Source organism: Sebastes fasciatus, chromosome 15 (genome assembly GCF_043250625.1).
Source record: "Sebastes fasciatus isolate fSebFas1 chromosome 15, fSebFas1.pri, whole genome shotgun sequence".
Lineage (NCBI taxonomy): Eukaryota > Metazoa > Chordata > Actinopteri > Perciformes > Sebastidae > Sebastes > Sebastes fasciatus.
Genome location: NC_133809.1, coordinates 9,495,210 through 9,518,094, shown reverse-complemented (window position 1 = coordinate 9,518,094; position 22,885 = coordinate 9,495,210). Strand labels below are relative to the sequence as shown.

The following is a 22,885-nucleotide window of genomic DNA, read 5'->3' as shown; positions in this document are numbered from 1 at the left end:
TAATTGATTTCCAATAATAAATATATACATACATTTGCATAAAGCAAGCATATTTACCCACTCCCATGTTGATAAGAGTATTAAATACTTGACAAATCTCCCTTTAAGGTACATTTTGAACAGAAAAAAAAATCTGTGATTAAATCTTTGTATTGATTAATAGTCCTAGTAAACAAGACTATGAGTCTGACTGCTTCTGATGCTCTGTGCCATTTACAAATTCTGTCTGTACCAAAAAGGTATTGAAGTTCAATACCCAGCCCTTATCATCAGAAATCTGACTGAATGGTTGCACAGTATTGACTTCTTGTATCAGAGGCTGAGTCTGTGCTTCCTGTCGCTCTGCAGGTCTGGGTCTGAGCGCCCTCTGGTGTTCTCATGTTGTCAGTGACATATCCACTCATCTGTGCCTTCCTCCCCCCTTCCCTCTCTCTCTCTTTTCAGTATTCACCCAACATGACGATGAGTGTGTGATTTTATTTTTTCCTTTTTTTTGTATTTTTCTTTATTTCCCCTTCCTCTTTTTGTACCCCTGCACCTGATTTTTTTTTTTTTTTTTTCTTTCTCCTTCAATTCAATCCTTACTTCACCTCGGATTGGACCACCTCCCCTCCTAACACACACACCCTCTACACCCATAACGGGATCCGCTATCTCCCCCACCTCCACCACCACCACCCTTTTCCCTTCGCCCTCGGGAACTCTCCGGCCACACAGCCCTCTGGGACGGCCCTGGAGCACGCTGGGACTCTAATTAAGACGGGCCCTCCTGGAGCATGCAAGATGGCCACTGGTCTGAATAGGAAGCAGTCACAGAGCAACAGGAAGAGCCTCCTCTCTGACTCCGGCCCTGGCCTCCCTGGCTTCCTGTCAGGTTCTAGACAATGAGCGAAGGAAGGAGGACAAACAGAGAGAAAAGAGGAGACTGGAGGACACAGCTGCCTGGAAGCTTCTCTTTGGACTTTTTAATCGTCTTTTATTTTATTTTTTTTCATAGCTGTTCCTCCCGACGGATTCAGTTGAGGGGTCGGATGAAACGACCCCTTCGCCTCCCACATTGTTCTCTCTGTGTGTACATTTTTAACAGAGGTGTTGTGATGATCAGTGAACTTTTTTTTTTTCCCTTCATTTTTTTTTGTGTATGTATTGTATCATTGCTATTTTTATTATTGTATTATTGTTATTAATGATATTGGTATGATCATTTTAAGATATTGCTAAGGGCACATTATTATGATGAAGACAGCACACAAATCATTTGCTGTGAAACATGTGGCTCCGTGGGAGCACGCTGCCCCCTGCAGGTTAGATTTGATCCATCTCGGTACTGATTGGCCCTTTTTTTTTTTTTTTTTAAGTCTTTCTCAGAGTTTTAGCAAACATCTACATTTTTGGTAACACTTCATTTTACAGGTCCACAAATTTCATGGTAATTAGGTGATGATTAGCAAGTAAACTATTTGAAATTTCTCTGGAAATTACCCCAATATTTACCTCAAAATTTATCAACAATTACTTTATTCTAAATATTATTTAATAATGATCATATAATGGTTCAAATAGGGCCCTTAGGCTTGAGAAGCGGCTGTGCGCTGCTCTTCATTCGGAGGTGGAAAACTAATAAAAAGACACTTCTGATTAGGCACAAATCTCACCATTGGGTGACTTATTGTCTACACAAATGTAACCTGGTAACTAATGTAATGATTCAGGGAGTTTTTTAAATAAGTTATTTGCTAATTATTATCTATTTATCAGCAGACATGGAAATAAAGTAATTAACTTTGTATTATTTTCCTGAAAATGTGTTAAATTAATCACCACTTCATCACTATTGGGAAATAGCGGAATCTAATTATTAAATAATGTTTATAATAAAGTAATTAGTAGTTAAATATTGGAGTAATTAAGCAGTAATTCCAAAGAAATTTCAAATAGGTTACTTGCTTATTATCACCTAATTACTATGAAATATGCAGACTTGTAAAATTAAGTGTTACCAAATTTCTAGCTCAATAATCCAAACCAGAAGAAGAAGAAGCGGCTCCTGTTTTAGTAGCTTCCATGCAGTGAAATGCACAGCTCTATTTATTTATGTACTTTAAATTTGTCTTATGAATCATGTTACTTTTTTTTTTTTTTTTAAAGTGTTATCCCCTTTTTTTTGTTTTTTTGTTAATTGCAGAACTAGTAGCAACTGTGTAAATATGCAGATCCAGTCAGCAGCGTCTCCTCATCATTAGAGCCCTCTATCCGAGCCCTGAAGGTGCTGAAGACCTCCCCCCCACACACACACACACACACACACACACACACTCATGCTGCTTCCACTATAGGTTACTGTTCACTCCGACATGTGCGTAGGCTGCGTTATCGTCTCTGCTGACCTGTAGTGAACACTCGGATTGTTTTTGTTTGAGTCCTCAACACACTGTGATGTATGTCTGTGCTTTACGGGGATTTTTGCTTTTACACACCAGTCGGTTTAGCTTGCAGACATGTTGTCGTACTTCCCTCTGAAAGGACTTCTGGCTCTCTCTTGCTTGGCGTTTTTATGTCGGAGCGAAGCAGGAAGGCGTTGCTCTGTTGACTGTAACGAGTGGCCTCCCACTCCCTTTCGCTCATCTTGAAGAAGAACCGTCCTTTTTCTCCCCCCTTTTCTCACCTTTCCAACAGGCCAGCATCAACACACTCACTTTCATCACCTCCCTCTCTCTGATTTGTTTTTTTGTACAACTCTCTCCATCTTTTTGATTTTAATTTTTTTGTAAATACTGTAAAATGCATTTTGATATCATTGACATGTTTTGATATTTTCAAATCACAACAAACAGTTGATCAGAAAACGTGCTGATTCGGGGTTAACTGTGTGTGTGTTTGTTCAGAGATGATGAGAATCAGAAACTGGAGCTGCTATAGACTATTATGCTATTTCACCTCATCACAGACGGACGTGGCGCGTCAGAGCTGTAGCGTCGAGGGGGAGGACGAGTTTGGACAATTTTTGCAGTGTTTGGACGCCTTTAGCTAAACTCAACTGTCACACACATTTCCTCGACAAATCTTTTCAATTTAAACATGACTCTCGTCCAGAAGCCTCCCTCCTCTGCCTCTGTTGTTGGAAAATTTGGAGCAAAGTGGCCAAAAAAGCCACAAAACAGGCGTATTTTTCACTGTGTTTGACCGGGAATTTTGCAAGAACAGAGCAAAAGAGGCCAGTTTTTCATAATAAAACTTCCACGTCTACCCTCGAAAGCAGGCCACACTGGGCTCTCAATCTGACACACCAGGGACCAGAGTACAGACTTTACTATGAAGGATTTTTTTTTTTTATCTATTTAAAAATGGGGCGGGGAGAAATGTTTTTGGGAAAGTAAAGAGAAAAAAAAAATAACGGACAGATTTGTTTCTGAGAAGAGGTAGAGAGAGAGAGAACAGGCGTTTCCTCCCCTGTACTTTGAAATACTGTTGTATAAAATGCAGTCGAACTTCTCTCTATCTTTCTGTCCTGTAAGTAAAGCCGTCACAACGTTGATCATTTCTGTATTTCTATTGTGCTGATGTATAATACTGTAACATTCAGGGGTAGGGAGGGTTAAGAGAGGAACATTTTTTGAGGGGAGTAAAGATTTTTCTGTTCAGTTCCTCATTTTTTTTTTTTCCTCTTGATGACAAAGCAGTATTGAATATGAGGCAGTCTGTCCTTGGGGAGTTGCTTTGTATCTCATGTTAGGGTAGTTTCAGATCCTAAATGTCTCGTGTAGTAAAATGAGAGGTTCCTTCTTCGTATGTTTCTTTATATTGTAAAGTTTCTTTAGACAAAAAAATGTTGCTTATTGGAAAAAAAAAGGTGGGAAAATTGCATTGATAATAAATGTTTTTTTTTTTTTTTTTGGTTTTGTTTTAATTTTCATCAAGTTGTCAGTCGTTTTTGCCTGTGTCCCCCTTGTTGTAGATACATATTAAAAACAAATAAAATGACTTCACTCCTTTTGCCATGAACATGCACTTCTTTCACTGGACGTATACAGTTGTGATTTGACCCCTTAAAGGGACTGTTTGTAACTTTGTAAGCGTATAAATGTAGCGGGTTGGCACACGTGCGTGCTCGCATATGCGCGCTCGCATGTAGCCGCTGTACCCTCCTCCTCTGTCTGCTCGCCTTCACTCAGAAAAGCACGCGCGTTCTCGCTCAGCTCGCTCCACCTCTAGACGTGAACGCGCGCTCACTACACACTGCAGAAGAGTTAGTTTAGCTCTGAGAATATCTAGTGAATGCACAGGGGACGTTTGAGCAGAAATAACTGCTGCAGCTCCTCCAGACCAACAGAGGTGTTCCGTGTCTTGTGAAGTGACGGAGCTCTGCAGAGAGTTACGTTGTCTTCTCGTTACCGACCGGGTGCCGGTGTCTCCTCTGCTCTCTCCGGCTGCGGGCAGAGAGAGCAGGGAGACACGCTGCAGAGCCCCGCTGCCTCAGCCTGCACTTAGGCAGGAAAAGCCAACACTAGGATCAGATCTAAATCATGTTCATGGAGAGACCTTCGTCTGGTCAGCTAACATTACTGCCAAGCAGCTGAAATATAGAGTGATATTGCGGTTTTAGCTGACGTGTGTCGCCTCACTGTTTTGAGCGATGCTCGTTCAGGTATATTGAGAGCGAGCAAGCGCGAGCCCGACGCTGACTTTCGTTGATTTCACGGCCACAGGTGTCGCTGTTAACAAGCATTTCTGAAAGTTACAAATAGTCCCTTTAAAATGTTACATTTTCCAGTGTTTCTCCTAGATTTACTTTATCTTGTGATGAGGATAATAAAATGTATTCCTCAAATCCAAAATGCTATCTATAGATTTTTGATTACTGGTTACAGATTGATCCAGTGGTTCCCAACTTAGAGGTCAAGACCCCCAAGACAAATCAGAGGGGTTGGAAAATGCTTGGTAGGGAGGAAGAAAAAGTATATTTGTTACAAAACAATTGTGTATTTTCTAAGATTTTCTAAAATATTTGCTTTTTGTTGCCATAACGGGTGAGTTTTACAATTTCAGACCTAAAAACAAGCAATCCTCAAACATAATTTGATTGAATTAGCATTGGATATGAAAGCTGTGAGAAGGTGTCAGTAGGTCGCTATAAAGGGTCACAATTCAAAAAAAGGTTGGGAATCACTGGATTAAAAACTTATTTTTGACAGCCATGGTTTATTTTTTAAAGATGAACTTAATTGCTCTGTTGATTTGTTTTTTGTTGTTTTTGTTCAGAGATGTTCAGTTTACCATCAAAGAAGACAAAGAAAACCAAAAAAAATACTCACATTTGAGAACCCCGAAACTGATTATTCTTTTCTTTTCTTTTTTTTCTTTCTTTTTTTAATATTTTTGACTATTTTTATTTATATTATTTTATTTTACATATTTGCCCATTTTTAAAATTTATTTTATTTTACAATTTTGCCTGTTTATTTGTGTATTATATTTTTGCCCATTCTTTATTTATTTATGTTTTTTGCATTTTGCCTATTTTTCATTTAATTATTTATCTTTTACATTTTTGCCTAGTTTTTTTTGTTATTATTTTTTTATAATATTGATATTTTTTTCTATTTTCTTTTTTTTGTCATCACAATCATTGCTGCTCTGTCAATCAAGTAAATGTTTGATCAACTAATCTGTTCAACTCTCCTGGTCTCTTCTGTAAGGAAACGCTTTAGAGTAAATGTTTGTAATCAGTAATACCGAACCAAATATACAGAGGCACAAACATAGCAAAAACTTTTTTTTCCAATGTAATTTTATTTTTTTATATTTGACTGGTTTGTTTCGCACTTCTGTTACAAACAAATAACAGTTTTTTGTGATAATGGCATCTTAAAATGATTTACTCAGTTGGAGTTTTGAGGCTTTGTGCTTTCAAACATTGTCCAGTCCAATCCCATATTCAGGCTGCTGCTTGAACTTTATGCTTTCTCCTGTCAGAGAACCACATTATGGAGGGATGAAGGCCTAAATGCTTTCTCCTCCTCCTCCTCCTCCTCCTCTGATCTGTTCAAGCTGTACCGAGTGGCGACGCGGTGACCTGCTGCTCCTCTCGCTGCAGCAGGAAGCCGGAGCAGCAACCAGGGAGGTGACGGAGGAGGCGAGCGGCCGCCGAGGGAGCAACGCCGGCCTCGCAGATGCTCTGGATGAAGAGGAGGGTGGAGAGGAGCTGGGCGGGTGAGGCAGGAACACCATGCTCCTGCTTTTAGAAGTGGGAACCTGGAGGTGGGAGGCCGATTGGTCGACTAAAGGCGGGAGGTGAAGCGGAGGAGGAACCACCATGACAGAAGGGAGGGTGTTCCTGCGGAGTTGAGAGTGAGGAGACAAGCAGGCGGGAAGCTTATCAGCACAACTCTTTAAGGTCATGTTGTCCAACGTTGAACCTCCAGGTGTCAAACACCTCTTAGGGAACAGTCTGCTCGGGGATGCCTGAGACGAGCTCATCTCTGTGAGGGAGAGAACCGACTGAGAGAGCCTCGGAAGGAAATCCTCCCGGCAGCTGCTGTAATTCTCTCCTCCATATCTGTTATCCCTCCTTTGAACCACGCTCTCCTTCCTCTCTTCCATCCTGGACTGATGAATCTGTGGCTCCTCATCCCCCCTCCCAGAATCCTCTCTGTCGTCCTCCTCCCGCTGGCCACTCTCCCTCATGCCCTCCTCGTAAGCCCGGTTCAGACAGGCCAGGTTGTGAATGGCCAGCCATGGTTCAGATAACACTCTCTGTCTGGCCGGTGGAGTGCTACACTGGCTCAACGGGCTCAGCTCACAGGAGGGATGTCTGCTGCTGCTACTGCTGCTGCTGCTGCTTCCTCTTTTACCTGAAGGAAGTGAAAAAGACACGGTGAATAAAAAGCAAACATACGGAAGTGGTTGAGAAGAAATGTGTGTCCTTTTGCATTTTGCATATCTGTCCATCTTCTTCCTGCAGGTTTCTTCCATTTTTTTTCTCCCATTAACGGGTTTCCTTATCCGAATCGACGGTCTAAGTATGGAGGGTGTCGCATGCTATACAGATAGTAAAGCTCTTTGAGGCAAATTTGTGATTTTGGGCCACTATACTGTAAATAAGTAAAATTGACTTAAAGGGACAGTGTGTAGGATTTGGCGGCATCTGGTGGTGTGGTTGCAGATTGCAACCAACTGAGTACCGCTCCGCTCACTCCTCCCTTTCCAAGACAGCGGTAACGTGAGCCGCCGAGTGCAACACCGTGGTAATGCCATTCGCCTCGCTCAGAGGTCATCCTTACCATAATAACATTACTTTAGGAGCAACGGAAGTCAGACGGCGGCTGGCAGTACCACAGTTTTGCACTCGATTCTTAGTTTCAGGTGATTATACACTTAAGAAAATATAGTTATGACTGACATTACCATCCCTAGTGTGGCTAAAAGCACACACCTATACATTCTCTGTGCACAGCTTGTAAAGGGGATTCATCTTAAATTCACCGTCCATCACTTCATCCTCAAATCTTTCCTCTAACACCCTAAATCAAACTTTATTTAAAGACACTCTTCTTAGTTTTCTAAGTGTCAGTTCCCCTGTAGCAGAAGAAAGGTTGCTTCTTTTATCTTAATGCGCCACCAGATTTAGCTCCACCTCACCCTGACAACACATTTTCATCTCGTCTCCTCAGGAATGAGCTCAGCACTCAGCTAATGATTTCAGCCACCAGGAATTTATTCTCCCCTGTCTAGACTTGCCTTTGTTAAACACAGCGCTGCTACATCCAGGAGGGACACGGTGTCTGCATACTGAGTACTGTTGATGGTACTGATCTCAACATCAAGGTGAGAAACCCAGGAAGCTTGCATAATATTATACAGATCCTGAGTTAAGACACAGTGTGTTTGAGGAAGGAAGATTACTCACTAATGTAACTTAGTTTTTCTCAATTATTGAGCTATTAAAGGACCATTCTGCTGAAATTAAAAGTGTCTTGGCAGATGTTTAAAGGTGCTATTAATAACATTGATGACATTCAGCCACTAGATGTCGCATTCCCTCTTCCCTGCCATTGCATTCACTTCACAACAAGTCGTTGCCAGGTACTTACCGCCAATCTCAGCCATTTATTTGTTATTTCCACACTAACTGACGACCCAGAGATACCACGTGATACCAACGTCGTTTTACTATTGGCTCACAAGCCTTGTTAGAAGTGGGAACCAAATGTCAATTGTCAAATCGACATGATCAGTTTTGTAGAATTAAAACCATGCAACGATAACGTGACTTGTACAAAAGCAAGAGTGGACATAATGCTCAGTGTGATCAATTACCTCCAATATCAAGTGTCTCAAGTAAGTTTCAAACTCCTGCAGGGGGATGTAAAGCGTGCTGTAACTGAACTAAACCATCCAAAACTGTAGTATGTTTGTGTAGTATGCATGCAATAGTATGTTCTTTAATCTGTAATTCAAAACATTCAGCATCACTCACTGGTTCCTCTGAAGTTGAAGATGTTTTCTCCCTCAGGTGAGTTGGGTGAGCCCGTCTTGAGGACGATGTCAGACGGGGACATGCAGGACACCGGCGAGGTATCAGGAGACGGAGGAACATTCAGGTAACGCCTGGTCACCGGGCCTCCGTTCACACCCATCTCCGTGGCGATGATGATGATGTCACGACCCCTGGCCCGGCAGGCGTCCATCAGCACCTGAAGGACACACAGTGCTGCTGAGGTATTGATTGGCTTTGGGGTTTGATGGTGGCCGATATTCAACATCTACACATTTGAACTGTTTTTCATGATGATTCATCATTTAAAAAGATTCAGTGATTCCTTTATATCTGTAGGGAGGAACATCTTTTAAAACATTAAACCTTCCACTAAAAAGTTTAAAAATTGAGGTACTTTTAGTGGAGTATTTTCATTATATGCTATTTTATTTTATATATATATATTTTTTTATTTAACCTTTATTTAACCAGGTGAATCCCATTGATCTCAATCTCTCTCTTTATACTTTAACTCCTCTATATTTCTGAGGGAAATATTGTACTCTTCACTCCACTGCTTTTATTTGACAGTTTAAAGTTCCTTTTAAAATTAAGATTTTAAATACAAAACACATGATCAATTTATAAACACTGATGCATTGTTATAGATTAAAGTACCCAAAGGTATATAAATAAGTTAAAATTAGCTCCACCTTGACATATTACATCATTAAAACACTCCTAAGAAATGAATGCATAAATGATAATAATCCTTATAATCCTTAATAATATATAATGTTATAAAATGTTGAATGCAGCACTGTAGTTTGTAGTGGTGCATTTTTACATTGTGGTATTTATACTTAAGTAAAGGATCTGAATACCTCTTCCAGCACTGCTAGATAGGGCCTAAACTAAGCATTTTTTGCAGCTTTGTTAACTTCCAGTTAACATAGACAAATCTTTACACATCATCATACAGTAAATAGGGAAAAAATGTCTATTTAGATGCTTTACTCCAATTTCTTTTTCCTCCATCTCCACCAGTCTCCACCACATGTACTGACCTTCAGTGTGGGCTGGTGCTGTGCGTTGATGGCGTACACCAGTGCTGAGGCTCCAGAGTAGTCCTCTATGCTCGGGTCAGCTCCTGCAGCCAGCAGGGCGGACGCCACCTGAGCTCCTGCTCGCTCCATACAGGCGTACATCAGAGGGGTGCGTCCGGCCCGGTCCTGAGCGTTTGGATCTGCCTGATGGGTATGAAGGAGGACAGTTGATAGAAGAAGACGAAAACTCAAGAAGTTTGTATACCTTTTAAAGTTTCTTTATTTTTGCTATTGGGTTTATTGTGTATATTATGTTTTTTCTTTGTTTTGTATATTGTTTGGACCCAAATGTTTTATCTTTTTGTGTCAATAAAAGAACTAACTAACTATCCCATGAAGCCTCAGCAATGGCCCAGTGAGAATTAGGTGTCTAAAGCTAAACTTCATAAAAAAAAATATATGTAATCTGCATATGATGACACTTTAATCTCACATCTCTGTGTGTTCACAGGATGGATGACACAAGCAGAGCTGCAAACATCAGCAACCTGTTTACTATGCATTAGTACCGCATACCTCTCTCACTGCAGGTAAACATTTATTATGCATTAGAAATACATCTAAATCAATAATACTTCAGTGAAAACCTGCATGCTGTAGATTGCATATATTCTGAGTTGAAATTGGAGATATAACTCTCACTGCAGACTGACCTTGTTCTGGAGCAGGTAGGTGAGGAGCTTCAGCGTCTCCGGCCCAGCAGGCTCTCCTCTAAGGGCCTTACAGGCAGCCAGCAGAGGGGTCTCTCCTTTTGGGTTGCATCGGTTGACCTGAGCGCCACCTTCCACCAGCAGGCGGACCAGACGGATCTTACAGGAGGCTGCTGCACTGATGAGGGGGCTGCAGTCTGACAGGGGGTCGCCCATGGCCTGGAGGGTTAACGTAAGTCAGACTGTATTTTTACTAACAAAGATTCACTATGCTACAATATTCAAATTTACTGCCTGTCCTGGACATCTTTCTGAAAATATAGTTGAAAGGGCAATAATAATAATAATAATAATAATAATAATAATAATAATAATAATAATAATAATAACAATAATAATAATATTCTCCAGATAATATTCTTTTATCAGTGTTTAAAAAATCTACAAACCAAAATACATTATATGAAAGTATGATATGTTCACATAAACTAAGGTTAAGTAGTCCTTATCTGTCTGTTTTCTTTGTTAAAACTTTCAATAAAATGTTTATTACATCAATAAACAAGACAAACTGGACACAGATATCATTTATTATAGGTAAGTGTAGATTCAAGTTATTCAAAATGAACTAAAAATGTTTTATTACAAATGTTTACAAAAATGGACACGTAGGTATCCACAGGGTAATATATAGATGCATACACCATCCACAGTACAAATAGTAGATAGATAGATAGATAGATGTACTTTATTGATCCCAAAATGGGAAACTATTGAAACAATAAACTCACCTTGACGCTCCCTCTTCAGTTCTTATTTACCTGTTCCTCTAATACAAACCAGAAGACAGCAGTCATCCTGAGTTCATGGTGCCATTATTTCATCCTATCCTTTAAAACATTTACTTGGGCTCTTGGATGAAGCGTCCTCATGTTGCTGGCCTGCAGCAAACTGCAGAACATAGCGAGAGTGAGTGGACACTAACTTTCATCCTCTCCCTCTGTAACGGCTCTGTCCTGATCTGTCCCCTCCGTCCCTGCTGTGTCTGAAGGGGAGGTTTCGGTCCCACAGTGAGCGTTCAAAGTTATAAAAGGTTTTGAGCCCAAAATGTCACCTGTTGCAGACACTGTGCTACAAAGAGTCAGAGGCCCTTTGATATGAGTCAGCTTTGAACAGTTCTCATCTGCCTTTTGACCACCGTCTGCGTTCAAACACAGGCAGAGACAGACACACACACACACACACACACACACACACACACACTGAATTTCAAATGCACACACAGCAGGTCATCTGTATCAAACCATTTGTGATGTGCTTGTTCTGCCTTTTGTATTTTTCAGTTTTTATGTCTTTTGTTCTCTGCAAAGCACCGAGCTGCTCCACTAAATACATCTGACATGAATGATTTCAAAATGGCAAAGTGGGAAAGAGGAGAGAGAGAGAGAGAGAGAGAGAAAGAGAGAGAGACCGGCTCCGAGCTCGTCTGACTCCAGGAAAACACTTCAGATACCAGATGTGCAATTAAGTCAAACAGCAATTAGTTGGAGCTAACAAAATTAGCAGCATGCATGAGCAACAGGGAAGCATATTAATCTAATTTCCCTGCATTCTTAACATGCAAACATGTCATGAATGGGCATGAAACAATGGCCCCCTTCTGTATGCTGCAGCTTTTCAGAGTACTTGTGCTTTTGAAAGTATTTTTGAAAGTCAGTAATTTTACTTTTAGCTGAGTCTGTGTCGTACTCATTTGCAACATATAGTGTCTCACTTGTGCAGTATTTTTTAAATTGTAGATTTTAAAATTAGAAGTGTTCTTGCATGGAAAAGAACATGGTTGTATACTACTACTATCAGTAAAGTACTTCTCTCTCTCTCTTTCCACCCCTGTTAGTTTTTACTACTAACTTTCCAACCAGGGGTCACACTTTTAAGAGATTTTATAAAATCAATATGAGATGTACAGACTGAGATAAACACCCAACTGAGCCTCTCAAGCTAAAGTTTGTTGCAATATCCTGTACAGCCCAATAACAACACCGACAAACATCAAGCAGAATTAAAAAAATAATTACTTCTCCAATTTGTCATATATATATATATATATCTACCTAAAGAAAAAAAATTATATATATATGTATATATATATATATATATATATCTACCTAAAGAAAAAATATATATATATTTCTACCTAAAGAAATATATATATATACATAATATATATATATTTCTTTATATATATATATATACCTAAAGAAATATATATATATATATATCTACCTAAAGAAAAAAAATTATATATATATATATCTACCTAAAGAAAAAATATATATATATTTCTACATAAAGAAATATATATATATATATGATATATATATATATTTCTTTATATATATATATATACCTAAAGAAATATATATATATAAATATATATACCTAAAGATATATATATATCTACCTAAAGAAATATATATATATCTATATATATATTTATATATATATATAGATATATATATAGATATATATCTACCTACAAAAATATGAATGACCTGTTGTTTCTCACTCACACGACAGAAGAAACTCCCTTTATGTGTGAAAGGAAGAGAATTAGGGGAGGCATATAAAAAGTGGAAGTGGTTACGTAAGACCTACGTAGGGGTTTATTTATGTCTTTGGACCAATCAGATCTCTTCAGCCGTGATGACGTAACGCGATCTACTCCAGAATAGCGCGCGGCGGAGGAGCAGCCACACGGAACCGTGTTTAGCTCTTTATCTCTCTCTCTCTCTGGATGTTTGTTTGTTTATTTGGGTTGAGTTCGGGTCCGGAATAAGCCTGGCAGGTGGGCAAAGGGGGTAACTTAGGACGGGATGTCGTTGCTGAAGGAGAACGAGTGTTACGGACTGTCCAGCGGTAAAGTGAACCGCGGTAACGTCTCTGTGTTTCATGTCAAACTCACTGACAGCGCGGCAAGAGCAGTCGGCTCCTTTAGCCACAGCAAGGTGAGCTTTATACACACATTACTCCTCATTTATTCAACTAAAACACTACAGTAGTGGTTCATATTGTTGTACCACTTCATCAAACCCTTTACTTTAAAAGTGGGGAAGAACAAAAGCCTAAAAGAAGGCGGGTTGTGTGATTTCAGCACGAAGTTGTTGTCTCCTTTTAAAGCTATGAAATGGAAAATACATGTTGCATAATACAATGCGGAAACCTCTTCCCTCTGTGTGGTGATGATGCTTGTAACAAGCTGCTGGCCAAGTCGTTACAAGCTGCTGCTGGCCAAGTATTATGAATGTTAATCAGTCGAGGAGAGAAGAAAGGAAACAGGCTGTGAGGGGGGAGGAAGGAAGGAAGGAAGGAGGAAGGAAGGTAGTAGTAGTAGGGTATTTTGGCATTTCATTGATGGAGTCAGGGTCTGAAATTAAAGGTCCCATATCATGCTCATTGTCAGGTTCATACTTGTGTTTTATGTTTCTACTAGAACATGTTTACATGCTGTAATGTTAAAAAAAAACTTTATTTTCCTCATACTGTCAGCTTCAATATACCTGTATTCATGCTCTGTATGAAACGCTCCGATTTAGCTCATTTCAACGGACTTGCGTTGCCAGGCAACAGTTTGGGTCCATGTTTACTTCCTGTCAGCTGATGACATACACATACACTGCAACCGGATATAAACTGGGACTCATTAAGAATGTTTACGCTTAAAAACCGTGTCATGGTCTAAATATTGTATATTTGTGACATCACAAATGGACAGAAATCCTGACGGCTTGTTTCAAACGCACAATTTCTGAATACGGGCTGTGCGTATTTCTCCGTATATTGATTGTTTCAATACTTTCACAGTATTTATAAAGCACTTAAACCTGCATTATACTATAACAGACATGATAATCTCACTTTTTACAATATGGGACCTTTAAGTTTTTTCCTCGTCACTGAAAATTTCTACCGGGCACTCAATACTTTTGTCTGACACTTTTGAAATCTATGTAGAATGCTTTAGATTTGTTAAGACAGTAGAAATATGGAATATATCACGTAACCTTAAAGCTAGAGTTGGTAATATTCTTCAAAAACATGTTTTATTATAGTTGTTGAAATTCTCATTACACCCCGACGCAATCAATAAATCAAATGCTCTGACAAAAAAAGAATAAAATGCAGGACTCTAAGCCCGTTCAATCATTTTATTCGGCTCAAATATTCTTAATATAATATTTCTGTTTGCCATGGTGGCAGGTGACCTGAAATTTGTACCTGCCACACCCAACATTTACCGTGTATTTGGCAGGTGGCAGGTGCTAATTTCATTCCCTGGATGGAGTACTTCTCAAATTTTTTGTAAACATGAATGGAGTTTTTATCCACAGTGTAGCTTCATAGAGACAGATGGACAGGTTCAAACTATTTGACCTAGTTAATCACAAATGAATCAGACACACTGCAGGAAGTCTGATGAGCAGAGAGCAGTCATATACACTTCCTCTATTCTGTAATTCCTTGTAACACAGATTGGAAACTCCTCAGTGAAGGAAATTACCCAGTTTCTGATGAAAGGGTGACAACCGCACTGCTCCTGTCATACCTCTGGTTATTCTTGTTATGATGAGATAGACAGGAAGGAGGGGAAAACACCTAACACAGAGTCTAACATGCACATGCATCGCTGTTGCATATATCAGGCTTCTTTATTTGGCTTTAAGTGTGGTTATTCATAACCCTCTTTGGTGGTCTGATCACCTCCAGTACTGGCAGCCACCTCACTCTCTGCACTCATCAACAGGTGGACTCACAAATCCCTCTCCATGATAAGGTCAATTTGATTCTAGTCATCGACATAGTTTCCGTCCCGAGCTGCAGACGTGTCATTTCTGCCGTTTCCTTACAGGCTAATTCACCCCTCTGAGAGATGACAGGCTGTGTTCTTTTATTTCCCTCGGTTCACCGTATTCTCATGTGACAAGCTGCTGTATTTGAGCAGCAGGTCGTAATGACCTTAACCAGTGCCCTCTTCAATATCAAATTGAATTTATTTAAAGGGCACATCATGCACGAATGTCAGGAAGGATACACCGGGGTACGTGTATCCCAGGGAGGGGGTACATTGTGGATTACTCACTTCATTTGAAAATTAGAAATTATGATGGTGTTGGTTAGAAACCTATATCAGCGTATCTGTGTTTAGGGGGAAATGAGCACTTATGCAGGTGAGTAATACAGATTAATATTTTGGGAAATGGATAGCTTGGTACTGGATTGGTACTCGGTGTCAGCTGATAACCAGAGTTGAGGTGTCATAATCGGTATCAGGAGAGAAGATCTGTGCATCGCTGGTCGTCACAATAACCAGTAAACGGGGTACCAAAAAAAAAATGTCGGGAACCACTGTCATACTGTCAGACATGGAGAACAACAGCCTACAGACAGCAAAGTAAATGTGTTGAGTAATAGCAGTAATGAAACCACAATGGAGGAAGATGTAGCACTTATACAAGCAGACCACAAAACATCCTCTTTGTTTCACATACGTCTTTGCTGGTCTGTTATCTGATCTGTGTGTGTGTGTGTGTGTGAATGCTTACTAGTGACTCCAACACACACTCAAATCCCATGATCTGTCTTTTTTCTTCAGGGTTTGTCTACCCGTCCCACCATCTGTTTTAACGGCAACAAAGGGGTAAGAGGAACTGGTCGACCTGTTGACAATAATGCTAATTCAATGATTTCCTGTCATGCATGAAGATTTGATTGTTCCTCTTGTCTCCCTTCGTGTCACAGAGAATCACCGTCCCCTGCTCGGAGAACAGAGATGAATTGAGGATATTCACCTTTGGCGTGACGAACGTCGCCCGCGATAATCCGAATGGAAGCTTTGACTGCTTCCAGCAGCTCAGCACTCGGTAAAACGCAACAAATAATCATATAAAACACACACTTTTTTAGATATAAATTAGATTAAATCTGGCATTGTTAGATGATAAGAAAAAATATAAGAGTTTGCATCAGACGGAAGGGTGCAAAAATGTTATTCGAAAGCAAAAAGGCAAAGCAATGATGCCATAAAAATAGGGGAGATGACACATTTTGTGGTGCATGTGTTGAATTCAAAACCTATTCACGAGTGCTGATGTTTGATATATGTTTACTTGCTACTATCGAGTAAACTGAACTTCTGAACAAGTTTTAAAATGTCTCCGCCCCCCTACTGCTGTGTAAAAGTCACCCTGCTGGTAACGTCTCTCTGTCAGACTCTATTTAAATGCCAGAAAACCCAGGGTGTCCTGACTGTACAGGTCTAGGAAGCCTGGAAATGTAGAGTTGTGAATTTGATAAATGCCAAGAGTTGTTCATAACATCTGCCGACACAAATACAAAAGCAAGCGTCGGAGCTGTTGCCAAACTGACGAAAAATAATGTTGAAATAAAGATAGATGTATTATTTGGTAGTAAGCACAGCACTATCAAAACATCAGTCAAACAAATACGCACTCAAACAATCTATCATTTGAAATAGATAACATATAGAAGGAGTCCCGAAAGCTCCGTCAGATCGCTGTCTTTACTCGCTGTCCTCCTTTCCTTTCCAGTGCTGCCGAGGAGCTGTCATGTCTCGGGGTGATTCAGAAAAAGATGACAGTCAACGCTACAGATGACTCGTACGATAAGGCTCGTCAGAGCATGGCCCAGGCTGAGGAGGAGACGCGCAGCCGAGGGGCCATTGTCATCAAACAAGGGGGGCGCTTCCAGGGTAGGAAACACAGAAAACACTCCCGAGTCTGCTTGGTTATACAAGAGATAAGGAATAAGACTGGCCTGGAGACAAATTTGTACTCTGATAAAATCCAACAAAAAAAAAAAAGGAAAAGAAATACAGTCAGCCATATTGCATTGGTTGCCATAGCAACATGTGTGGTAACCAGTGACATGGTAACAGTCTTGTTTTCTTCTGCAGCTTTTTTTTTTTTTGATCGTATACTTCCTATACAGCACACACATGCACATACAGCACCGTATATATTGTTATTGTATTTAATAAAGTCATTTTAAAGGAAACTCAGAAAGCATACTTGCAGAACATACAGAGACTATTCTGCACAACATACTCCCTAAAATATACAAACACATGATAAAACTAGTGATTTAGCTTTTTTTTGTGTCACCGCACCGTCGTCTTTCTTCTTCTAACCGCCAAACCACTTCCTTCTAAACATATATTTTAGCCGTCGTCATCTTGTTTCAGTGAACGCACACACACTTTTGATGATTTTGTCAGTTCAGAGGAAGCCTGTACCAAAAACACACTTCCTCACTCACTACATGCTTGTGCAACCGTGTGGTTATTTCCTAAATTAGATGGCAGCTTTCGCTCACTGAGACCTGTGAATGTGTGAATGCTTGTAACCCGAATGTGGGTTTCAGAAGAGGTGAAATGAGGACTTTTCTCTCTTCTCCTTTTTTATCCACAATTCTGCCTCGGGGCAAATATGGTGATCACTAAGTCCTCTCTCTCAGGTGTCTGATCCTACCAGATCTAGCCTGGAAAAGCACTCTTTTAAGCAGTAGTTTCACACATTTATAACTGGTAGTGTATGTTCAACCTAGTCACTTTCTAATGTGCAACATTTTAAGAATGCAAAAGGTAACTTACCTTTGATGATGGAAACCTCAGCCAAGCTCAAGCATATTGCTGCTTTATATGGCAACAAGTGCTGCTTTTGATGTTTGATTTTCTGCTCCCTCGCAGGCAAGAAGGTGACAGTGCGAGCCCCGGCCCCGGCGCTGGCCAGCCTCACCAAGCCCCGCCACCCGTCCCCGTCTCCCCTCAGCAACATTAAGAGGCGTGTCCAAGTCGCCGTGTCCAAGCCGAAGAAGGGGGCCTGTGCTTCACACAGGAAGAGCGTGGGCGAAGTGCAGGAGAGGCCGCTCAGGGAGAGATTGACACATCTGCTGGCTCTGAGGCCGTACAAGAGGCCTGAGCTCATCTTGAGGCTGCAGAAAGACGGACTGACGGCAGGAGACAAAGACACGCTGGACTCTGTACTGTTGGAGGTAATTCATTCTCCTCTTTAGCCAGATAAATACAGGTCTCATTAAAAGCATGCAAGGAAAACCATTTTGGGGCTTTAGAGAAAAATCATTTTGCACATCTTTTTCAAATACTGTCACCCTGAAACAATTTAACCTGATCAAGGAAATAAATTTGTACACTGAGCACTGAAGATAAGTCTTTTCTCTGCTTTGTTTATGTGTGTATTTGTATGCAGGTTGGCCAGCTCAGTAGCAGAGACAACACATTTGTCCTAAAGGACGGCCTGTACAAGGAGCTGCAGAAGGACTGGCCAGGCTACACCACAGGAGACCAGCAGCTTCTTAAACGCATCTTTGTCAGGTAATGCTAATAAGACACTTGCCACCATGTTCATATTGTAGCAGCATCTCGAGAACTGTGAAGAAGATGCTGTACAGCGCTAGAAACAGGTTGTGATAATGGAGAAATTAAAAGATGTATAAAAATGTGTCATAAATTGGGAGAAATATGGGAGAATTGTGACCCTGGGAGGAAACCGGGAGAGGGCAATGAAAAACAAGAAAAATGTGATGGTTGGCAAGTATGTTTATTTATCACCTTCTCTTTACTGTGCAGGAGACTGTTTCAGCCACAACAGAACCTCCTCACCGTCCCAGAGGCCCAGGTCAGTCCACTGCGAGACACCCCCAACTCCTCCCCGGCACACCGTCCAAAACCTTCCCCGCCAGACCGTCCAAAACCTTCCCCGCCAGAAGAATACACCGACCCTCTGGCGAGCAAGAAGCCCAGGATATCCCACATGTCCAGCAAAGCAGCCAGCGGCAGGTCAAGAGTGAGGCCTACTGAACAAGCGGCTCATAAAGACGTCACAGAAGCGCCGGGGAACGACGGGCAAAAGGACTCGGTCGATCCACGAAAGCTTTTTCGCTCCTTGTCAGAGGTCTGTGAACAGGAAGCAGAAGTGGCCAAGAGGCTAGAACCAACTCCCCGTGTTCAGGAGGAACCAGTAGTCACAGCAGCAGAACCCCCTCAACCCAACTGTGATCGCCCTCCGTCAGCTCTGATGGTGCCTGAGCTGAACAGACACACAATCAAAAGGAAGAAGAGCAAACACAAACACAAAGATCAGGTAAGAAAAACACTTTTTATTTAGCTTTATGGTTAATTCGTTTCACGTGATGCATTGTTAATTTGGGACTTGTTTTTGATTGTCAAGGAGAAGGATCGGTTGAGAGAGCGGAAAGAAAGGAGAAAAGATCACAGTTCAGAAGGTCCAGACAAAGTCTCCATGGACTGCATAGGTGAGTGCTGTTAGGTGTCAACTAGTGACTAGTGACCTGTCGATTTTTCAGTATTTTCAAATTGTTTGACATTGTTTTCTTTTTTCTTTCAGAGTCAAGTGAAATTTTGTTTGACTCCAGTGTGCTTCAAACAGACAATGACAAAGCAGACTATCTATCGTAAGTATACCTGTTAATGGTTCTTTGACAACAAAAATGCATCCAAGTGTGTGTTCAAAACTTTTTTACAGTAACACATTGATAAAATAAAGTATTTTTAGATAAAAGATTTAGTAATCAGATTTTTATTTTTTTTTGTTGCAGCACAAAAGCTCTGCAGATTGTTAACACGGTATTCTGCTGGTGAGTACTTACTACTGATCTGATCATAGTATCCCTTTTATGTTCTCTGCACAGGAAGTACACAGTGATTTGCAGTCCCGACCAGAGACAGAGCTACAAGCAGGACTTTAACACGGAGTACAACGAGTACAGAGATCTACACGCTCGTATTGACGGAGTGACGCGGCAGTTCATGGAGCTGGACACGCAGCTCAAACAGCTACACCACGGATCCCATAAATACAAGGTAAAAAAAAACATGAAGAAATGTCACAATGACTTGTGACAGCGCCCTAAAGGTGTCCTGTGGAGTTTTTCTTTCAAACAAACAAAAGTTATGTTTACATTCACTGTTACTCACCAAAGCGCCCTGTGTTTGTTCTTGAGCTCGAACGCATTTTCTTCCTCACAAAAATGTTTGCAAAGCCTTTTTTTTCCTTCTTTTTTAAAGCAGCAGCATTAAAAGTTAAGTGGTTTGAAATATTTCTATAGATAATTTAAGTTTTGTTTTGTTTTCCATCACATTCATAGTATTAGGAATGTCTCATAGACTGGGCACATTTTCATAGTATTACGACGTTTAGCAAACTTTAACAAACAAACAAAATCTATAAATGTCTACATGTATTAATTTATTCTGTTCCTCTCTTGCAGACGGTTCGTAATCAAATTCTTCAAGAGTATCGCAAAATTAAAAAGGTAACGACATTATTAAGACTTGTCAATATTTATCCCAAGATTGCTGCATGTGGCAACTCCACGTCTCTCTTTGCTGTTAAATAATCAAGTCTTTTATTTATTTTTTTGTCCCTTTTTAGTCCAACCCTAACTACAACCAGGACAAGACTCGCTGTGAATATCTCCACAACAAACTGGCCCACATCAAGAAGCTCATCTCAGAGTACGACCGACAGCAGCTCTGACTGCGAGACCGGTGAACTCGCAGAGTACAATAATCACCCTGAGACGGGGGAGGTTCACGCTGCTGAGCTGAATGCCATCGAGCTTCAAATCTACGGTCTTTATGGCTAAACGTGGTCTCACCAGACCTGCTGGAAATGTCACTGAGGTTGGGAGTCATTTGTGAAGAGCAGCTGTGGTACGCTGGGGAGAGCAGACCTATAATATGAGATCTTTTCTTAGAAGATGGGAAATCTTTGGGGAAAAACGTGGTTTGACCAATGGGCTGCTACCACGGTGACACAAGGAGTAACAGTAGTTTCGCAAAGGCTCCTGAGGCTAAAGCTCTCACTCTTAAAAAATGCAAACGGAAACATGTGGATATGAGGTGCTAAGACTAAAAACATTTTGTAGATTCACACCCCCATCATAGTATTGTTTGTGAATTTTAACAGCCTGGGTATTTGCTTAAGTGTTCTGTTATCCATGTCAGCATTAACGTTTACGCCGGAAGCATGACATAACTGCACGCTGTACATACCCAGGCGGCTCGTACGACTGGGACGCAGATGTGCACATCCTGAGAAGACATCTGTTCTTTGGGTTTGATGATATCAGTGTTGTTGTGTTCTCTTCAATTCACATGTGCTCGCTTATGACTCCTGAAAGTGTTGCCAGTGCCTGAAATGGTTTCTTATTCTGGACTGGATTCATAGTATTCCTCTGGTGTCGTCCCTCTCGTGGCTTTCCTGGATCACAGAAGACCGTTCTGTTAAAACACAATGTGAACTTGAAGTTGTATTCAGGGAATTTGCAGTAAAAGTGTAACAGATAACTGGTTTTAATTATCAGAGTAGGGGGAAGTTACGGAGTCATTGTTACTGTAGGCAGTGGAGAATTAAAAAAATACAAATATTTTGTTGCATGCTGTGTACTTTACAGAATGCATGAGGAATAAATCAGAAGTTTTGTCAAGAGTTTCAAATAAATTCATTTGTATTCATTTTGTATGATCTTTTCCCTATTTATAATGCTTTTCTTTTACAAGGCCGGTCAAAAATCTCATGCAGTTATTAATAAAGATAATAAAATATAAGTAAAGAGTTTTAAATTACTGGAATAAATGTTACTCATGATCTATTCCAGTCAGACACCTGTAGCAGACAACAAACATGTTTTTATTACTGTATGGTCTGCCAGACATTTTTTTATGTATTTTATTTAAATGCATTTTAATATTATTTCTTTTTTTAAGATTTCTTTTTTCTTTCATTTACTCTTTGGTGAGCTGTGCTTCACTGGCCAAAGATGTTTGAGCACAATGAATTTATCTCCACGAGCTCCCGGTATACACAGTGTCAAGAACAAACAAATGAAGAACAACAAAACTAAACAGATACATGCTGTTGCATAAGGAGTACAGCACATATAAATATCCTATGAGTGTTGCACCAAAGACCTAAATCGTTCTATTGATGAACCTACTAATTGCAAAGCTTTTAGATCCTAAAGATCCTCTCTTTTTTTCTTTATTTAACGGAGGTGTACCAAAAAAGGCTCGTCTGTTTGTGGTGGTCTATGACAAAACCTGAAAACTCTCTAGCAGTGTATTTATCAGAAAATAAGTTTAAGTTAGACAGTATATTACGGAATGGGTATGGATTAGTACTGTATTAAAGATGGGTGCAAGACAAGGTTCACCTCAAATCCCATCAGTTCTTGGTCAATAATTCTCTGTATTGTTTGTTAGAGGTGATGTATGCAAAAAAAAAAAATCTTGCATTTATAAATACCCTTAAAGTTAGAAAATATAATTAAAGAATTGGTCAAAAAGATTTAAAACAGTTTAGATTAATGCTGTCAAAGTTAACGTGATAAATGCAAATTTGTTTCCACTAATGTCTTTATTGCATTGACGCAACTCGTGATTTTTAGGTTGTAACGAAGGAGGCTAAATAACGGTCTAAACTTCCGCTAAATTTGGGCGAGGAAAAACTGCCATGGCCATTTTCAAAGGGCTCCCTTGACCTCTGACCTCAAGATATGTGAATGAAAATGGGTTCTATGGGTACCCACGAGTC

The 22,885-nt window shown here is 40.3% G+C and overlaps 3 protein-coding genes across 5 annotated transcripts in view; 2 read left to right on the top strand and 1 right to left on the bottom strand.

Moving 5' to 3' along the window:
- Window positions 1-4,002, top strand: part of LOC141783182 (single-stranded DNA-binding protein 3) — a 51,742-nt gene extending 47,740 nt beyond the window's left edge. For all 3 annotated transcript variants that reach the window (XM_074660280.1, XM_074660279.1, XM_074660281.1), the window contains one exon: window positions 445-4,002. In XM_074660280.1, coding sequence (XP_074516381.1) covers window positions 445-474 — 30 coding nt within the window. In that variant the 3' untranslated portion in view covers window positions 475-4,002. The remainder of the gene's footprint in view (window positions 1-444) is intronic.
- A 1,787-nt stretch (window positions 4,003-5,789) lies between these two features.
- LOC141783275 (uncharacterized) lies at window positions 5,790-12,312 on the bottom strand. The gene is made up of 5 exons (XM_074660474.1): window positions 11,138-12,312; window positions 10,236-10,451; window positions 9,544-9,726; window positions 8,477-8,693; window positions 5,790-6,851 (listed from the first exon to the last, which is right to left on the bottom strand). The coding sequence occupies exons 1-5, from the start codon at window positions 11,192-11,194 to the stop codon at window positions 6,001-6,003; spliced, it is 1,524 nt and encodes a 507-aa protein (XP_074516575.1). The 5' UTR covers window positions 11,195-12,312; the 3' UTR covers window positions 5,790-6,000.
- Window positions 12,313-12,970: 658 nt separating this feature from the next.
- On the top strand, window positions 12,971-21,793 carry LOC141783362 (RNA polymerase II elongation factor ELL-like). The gene is made up of 12 exons (XM_074660617.1): window positions 12,971-13,240; window positions 15,886-15,930; window positions 16,032-16,153; window positions 16,841-17,001; window positions 17,998-18,302; window positions 18,518-18,642; window positions 18,898-19,411; window positions 19,499-19,583; window positions 19,676-19,742; window positions 19,980-20,151; window positions 20,559-20,603; window positions 20,723-21,793. The coding sequence occupies exons 1-12, from the start codon at window positions 13,109-13,111 to the stop codon at window positions 20,825-20,827; spliced, it is 1,878 nt and encodes a 625-aa protein (XP_074516718.1). The 5' UTR covers window positions 12,971-13,108; the 3' UTR covers window positions 20,828-21,793.
- The last annotated feature ends 1,092 nt before the right edge of the window (window positions 21,794-22,885 follow it).

Bases quoted from the DNA above. Each gene is read 5' to 3' on its own strand.
- LOC141783362 (XM_074660617.1), top strand. From the start codon at position 13,109: ATGTCGTTGCTGAAGGAGAACGAGTGTTACGGACTGTCCAGCGGTAAA. The intron at 19,584-19,675 runs GTGAGTGCTGTT...TTTTTCTTTCAG, and splicing joins AGTCTCCATGGACTGCATAG to AGTCAAGTGAAATTTTGTTT. The intron at 20,604-20,722 runs GTAACGACATTA...GTCCCTTTTTAG, and splicing joins AGTATCGCAAAATTAAAAAG to TCCAACCCTAACTACAACCA.
- LOC141783275 (XM_074660474.1), bottom strand. From the start codon at position 11,194: ATGTTCTGCAGTTTGCTGCAGGCCAGCAACATGAGGACGCTTCATCCA. The intron at 9,727-10,235 runs GTCAGTCTGCAG...CATACCCATCAG, and splicing joins CCTACCTGCTCCAGAACAAG to GCAGATCCAAACGCTCAGGA. The intron at 8,694-9,543 runs GTCAGTACATGT...TGTGTCCTTCAG, and splicing joins AGCACCAGCCCACACTGAAG to GTGCTGATGGACGCCTGCCG.